General features: G+C 40.9%; 1 protein-coding gene across 1 annotated transcript; it reads right to left on the bottom strand.

The window, feature by feature from the left end:
• Positions 1 to 442: 442 nt before the first annotated feature.
• On the bottom strand, positions 443 to 4,858 carry casr (calcium-sensing receptor). Its single transcript, XM_026181464.2, has 6 exons — positions 4,541 to 4,858; positions 4,156 to 4,462; positions 3,133 to 3,972; positions 2,810 to 3,040; positions 2,108 to 2,231; positions 443 to 2,025 (listed from the first exon to the last, which is right to left on the bottom strand). The coding sequence occupies exons 1-6, from the start codon at positions 4,723 to 4,725 to the stop codon at positions 890 to 892; spliced, it is 2,823 nt and encodes a 940-aa protein (XP_026037249.1). The 5' UTR covers positions 4,726 to 4,858; the 3' UTR covers positions 443 to 889.
• Positions 4,859 to 5,375: the final 517 nt, after the last annotated feature.

Here is a 5,375-nt window from a genome sequence, read left to right as displayed (position 1 = left end):
GATGTTTTTGAGAGCAGACTCCACATAGCCACTATTATACTATTATTTGTGCTCAGTACACCCACGAACATGTACATTTATGGGTGTACTGTATCGTCTGTTCAATAAACGTTCAGTGATTTGTTAAACAGCTTTATATGTAAAAGTATCTCTGCAGCCCTGAAATAAACACGTACCATAGAGTTTAGAAAAGTTACAGATTTTACAGTTGGCAAGCAGATGGCTACTCCTCACACCACCATTGTAAAGAAATGACTGCAGGGCAGGATTACTGCACGAATGACATTAACATGCGAGACAGGCCTGCACTGTTTGCAGTTGTCAGATACTTGTGATAAGCAAACCACAAGCAGAGCAAGTTCTTAGAAAGACCAGAATCCCCTTTAGTCAGTGTGTTCACCAGATTTTCTAGTAATAAGATCTATTTCCAAGAGAATTTAGGTAATTTTTACTTGCATCTTGGTTCATTTTTATTATATACATAACATTATAGGTAGTTAGTTTGTATTTTACAAGCTCATAGTGTCATAACAAAATACAATAGAGGGAATATAGGAGGATATTTATCAGAGGAGGGAACATTGTGCCACAAAACAGTGCGAACGCCTTTTAGAAAGTGGATAATCCTTTAAAGAACAGGCAACAATTGGAAATTTTGCTTGTATTGCTGTGTTTTACCATATTAGCAGAGTTAACATTAATCAGAAATACTAAAAGTAACAGAATTCATAGACAGTATATTGTTTTGACTGATCATTCTGATAAAATATGGAGAGGGAAAAAATTTAAAGAAAAAAATCTACATTAAAATAAATTCCAAAACAAAGTCTAAAAAAATACACTCCTACTTAATTTGGATCAGTGAAGGTGACACATCAACACCTAGCAATCACATCAGAGAACTCCTCCTGGACTCCTCGAAACTCAAGGACAAAGTAACTGTTCCACTCCCAAAGCTCACCCTTGGCCTGTGCTTTCCTGAGGCAGTGTCGTAGTCATTGCCATTGGTCTTGACGCTGATGGATGAGGAAGGAGTTGAGGCAGAAGACCCACCGAGGCTGCCGGACTTTTTTCTTGAAGTTGTGCTGTGTTTTAATGTAGCTTTGGCAGCCACTTTGAAAGCATGGGCTGCAGTGCTGCATCTGACTTCCTCAATCGTGTTCCTGGAGGGTTTGAAGAGGATGATGTAGACCTTGTTGAAGAAGATACAGGCTAGCATCCCAAAGCTAGATGCCAGGATAGCAATGACCTCCACAGCTGAAACAAACTTGCCGTAAGTACTGAAGTATGCAGGAATAAAAGAGATCCAAACAATAAAGAATATGAGCATGCTAAAAGTAATGAACTTGGCCTCTGTAAAGTTTTCTGGAAGTTTCCGTGACTTAAATGCAAAGAAGAAACATATGGCTGCCAATATGCACGTGTAGCCAATTAAAAACCCAAGAGCCATCACAGAGCCCTCATTGCATGTGATAAAAATGATCTCATCGATGTCATGATTTTGGTAACTAGAAGGAGGGGCGTTGTAAAGCCAGACCACACATATCATGACTTGGACAAATGTGCACAGAAACACCAGGAGAAACTGCAGATTCAATCCCCACCATTTACGATGGAGACTCGTAGGAATCTTGGCCTCAAATACCAAAAGGACTCTGTTAGTTTTGACAAGGATGCAGGAGATGCAGAGAACAAAACTGACCCCAAAGGCGGGTTGGCGTAAACGGCATGTCCAGTCTTGTGGCTCTCCAATAAAGATGAGAGAGCTGGAGAAGCAACAGATAAGTGAGAAAAGGAGCACATATGATAGTTCTCGGTTTGTGGCCTTCACAATTGGGGTGTTGCGAAATCTGACAAAGACTCCAATCACAAAGGCTGTCAAGACAACACCCAGTACTGCACATATAGCCAGAGCTATCCCAAATGGTTCTGTCCAGGAGAGAAACTCGACTTCCTTGAGGAAACAGAATGTGTGGTTCCCGTTTGACCAGGAGTTATTTGGACACTTGGCACAAACACTGGCATCTGTATAAGAGAAACTGTGTTAAAACTCTATCATTCATCAAGTCTAACATTAACAGAGAGTGTTTTGCATCTACCTACATACCTTTATGATTACTGTATTCACCATCAGAACACTCTGTGCATTCAAAGCAGCAAGTAGGCATGCTGTCTATGATCCCCTTTCTTGTGCCAGGTTCACAGTCCTCGCTGCAGTTAGAGAATGGCACCTTTAGAAGATAAAATAACAGGAAGGTTAATGAGAGGGGTTGATTTAGATGGGCATTCAAATGTAAAATAGAAATAAAGAAATCCCCCAGTACTAATTTAAAAAGAAGTCTACGTTACAGAAGCGGAAGGCATGGAACTTCACACACACCATCTTACATAACAGAGACTGAAGCAGACACCACCTGACTTATGGATGTGGAAACTATACCATACATGTGAGTCTCAAATACTGGCCCTGTAAGGTGGGCCATACACTGCATTTCCAGTGGTGGAGAGAAAGGAGGCCAACAGGGGGACTACTTCCCAGATGGCAAGGGCTAAAATGCAAAACTCGGAGCTGAAAAATGGTAATCCACAACCACAAAGGTGACATCTGTATTTAGCTTCACATAAAATCACAACTTTAGTTTTGGTTCACTCTTATTGCTCCGATAGTACTTATGCAGGCAGCTGTTTTACCTTAAAAAGTACCATTTATCAGCTGAGACACTGATAAGTCAGAGCCGCGTTCCCTTGTTTTTCCTCAATGACAAGAAATAACAGTGTTTTAATGGATATACAAAAGAGTTTCACTGACCTCTGTGCTATAGCCATTCCAAAGAATCTTTGTCCTGTCAATGAACAGCTTGGCTCCTCTCTTGGCATGCATGTTGTAATATCCAACCTCCTCAAAAACCACAGAGCCATCTTCAGTAGACCTGTGCCAGTTTATAATGGTGTAATTTGCTTCCATATCTGAGTTCTCGTCAAAGCGCATCTTTTCTCCCATGCTGTTGGTGTAGTTCAAATGCCTAAGCTGCTTAAGGACCTGAGAAATAGAAGAACATGCTTTCATCATTCACACATTGGCATATCTAATATTTAACTCCTTTTATTAAACATAAATTAAATACATTGTACCTGCCATGCTTCCATTTTTTTTATATCTGCGCAGGAATTGTTTGCAAAAAGTCCACGTCCAGGTGTGCATGTGAGTATGTCCTGTAGCGCCTGTGCTATGGAATAAACTGCAACATAAACGTTATAGGAGATACGAAGGTGTTTGTAGTCCAGGTATGGTGTTTCAACACTTGCGATGTCCTCCTCACCACTACACAAAGGCCTGAAACTAGTGCTGCCATTCTCACTTTCTTGGAATCTCGGGCTATCTTCTAGATAGCAGTTGAAAGTTTCTTCCCAAAACTCTCTGACAAATTCATTATGACTGTCTTTCTTTGGTTGGACGTGCCGTAAGAACTCTCTAAAGCCAGGTATACGACCTGCCTTTAGAGCAAAACCAATAGTCCCTGCCATAACATCAAGATATTCTGGTTTAGCAACAAGGGAGGAGATTGCCCAAGCTTCACTGGCTAACCAGATCCGATCTGTGATGTTTCTCCTAACCATCTCTTTGATTAGAGGTTCGACATCTGGGCCACTGGCGAACACAACGATTACTTTAGCTGTGGAATTTTCAATCCTGTCAGCCAGTGCTTTGATTTCGTGATCCTCAAAATACTGAGAAATAAGTTCATTTAGATGAATGCAGATGTCTCGCTCTTCCATCTCCTTCTCAAACTTTTCAATCCCTGGACGCCCATACTCATCATCGGAGGCCACAGCAATGACCCAGTTCCACTGAAAGTACTCAATAATGTCTGCCATGGCTGTGGCCTGGTACTCATCTGTAGGAATGGTTCTCATGAAGGACTTGTACTGATTCTTGTTGCTCAGTAGGCGGCTAGACGAGGCATAACTGATCTGAAACAGGAAATTGCTCAGTTAATCTATCAGGTTTTCATTGCATCTTCTTAATTATCTTTAACCACTTTCAAATCATTTATTGAACAAACACGAAAATCATTATATGTAGACTTAATTTTTATGGATGTAGATAATGAAGTAATGATGTGTTGTTGACATAGCTATTACCCAGCAACTCACCTGAGGGATATAAAATAGACCCAGCAAGTTTGCAACTGCTGTGGAGACAGCAGATCCAGCAGCTCCTACTACTGCAATGGTTGATGGTATGTGATCAGTACAGTTGCAAAACTCATCTAAATTTAAAGAGTCGATCTTATTTTGGGCCACAAAACTTAGGGTGGCTTCCAAGGCTTTTGACACAGTGTTGCAAGTGTCAAAAATCCTGTAGCCCAGCGTGATGTTGGGAAGGAGCGTACTGCTGTTGTTAATCTCTTCAATCGCGAAAATCATGGCCTGGAGCCAACGAAAACCACGGAAATTGAACCTGTGCAAAGAAAAAAGGCATGAGTATGACACACTTGGTTTGCAAAAGGGTTTTTTGTTACCTCAGAGCATAAATTACCTGACACACTGAGTGGATTCTGGCCGGGCTGCAAGGTCTTGATCTTTGGATGCAATGCCAAAGTGTAAGGGGAAAAGACCTCCAAGTAAAATATCACCAGTCATCTGTGCTCTCTGGTGGGGTCCGTACGTTGAAATCACATAACTGGACCCCAGCAGTGTCAAATAATACAGAAGCAGTCTCATCTTTTTTTGTCTTTGATTGGATACGATTGTTTTCTGTGACTTCCCAGGGTGAAGAAAATTTCAATATTAACTTCTCCCATCAATCTGCCTGCTGGGTTGTTTTGTGTTATTCATGTTTATGCTGATGAAGGTCTACCTGTTTGAAACACAGAGATGAACAACTCATTGGTTAGAAATAAGTACCACTGGTGAAATCGTTAGAGTTTTCCGTTTTTAATTCAGAAAAACACAGGAATATGCCGAGTGTGTAATACTGACTTAACTCCAATTATTGAGTTCATTTTCCAGCTTAAGCAGGGACAAAATATTGTAATGAGCCATCATGGCCTAAGGCTATATTTCTTGCTTGAGCCAGACCACTCAGATACAGAAGTTTTCTAAGAGTTAGGATTTTTCTTAATGAGCTGACTTCTTTAGTTGTAATTCTAAGAAGAGATAAATTTAAACATTTCACACCTCACTAACAGTGTCATAGTGTTCTTGAAATATCCTAGATGAACTGAAACAAGCACAGGATATACATGAGCCAAGAGAGAAGTCACACTCTAATGACCTTCCTGCAAATGCTATGGCCAGTGAACCCAGTCACCATGGAGAAAAGCCATAGCGGCCCTGCTGCAGCTGGTTAATACTGCTGGAAAAATGCTGGG

The sequence above is a fragment of the Astatotilapia calliptera genome, chromosome 10, assembly GCF_964374335.1.
Source record: "Astatotilapia calliptera chromosome 10, fAstCal68.1, whole genome shotgun sequence".
Classification (NCBI taxonomy): domain Eukaryota; kingdom Metazoa; phylum Chordata; class Actinopteri; order Cichliformes; family Cichlidae; genus Astatotilapia; species Astatotilapia calliptera.
This window is presented reverse-complemented; position numbering and strand designations above follow the sequence as displayed.

Coding starts and splice junctions, on each gene's coding strand:
- casr (XM_026181464.2), bottom strand. CDS start 4,725: ATGAGACTGCTTCTGTATTATTTGACACTGCTGGGGTCCAGTTATGTG. Junction 4,463..4,540: donor GAATCCACTCAGTGTGTCAG/GTAATTTATGCT, acceptor TTCTTTGCACAG/GTTCAATTTCCGTGGTTTTC. Junction 2,232..2,809: donor GGAATGGCTATAGCACAGAG/GTCAGTGAAACT, acceptor TATCTTCTAAAG/GTGCCATTCTCTAACTGCAG.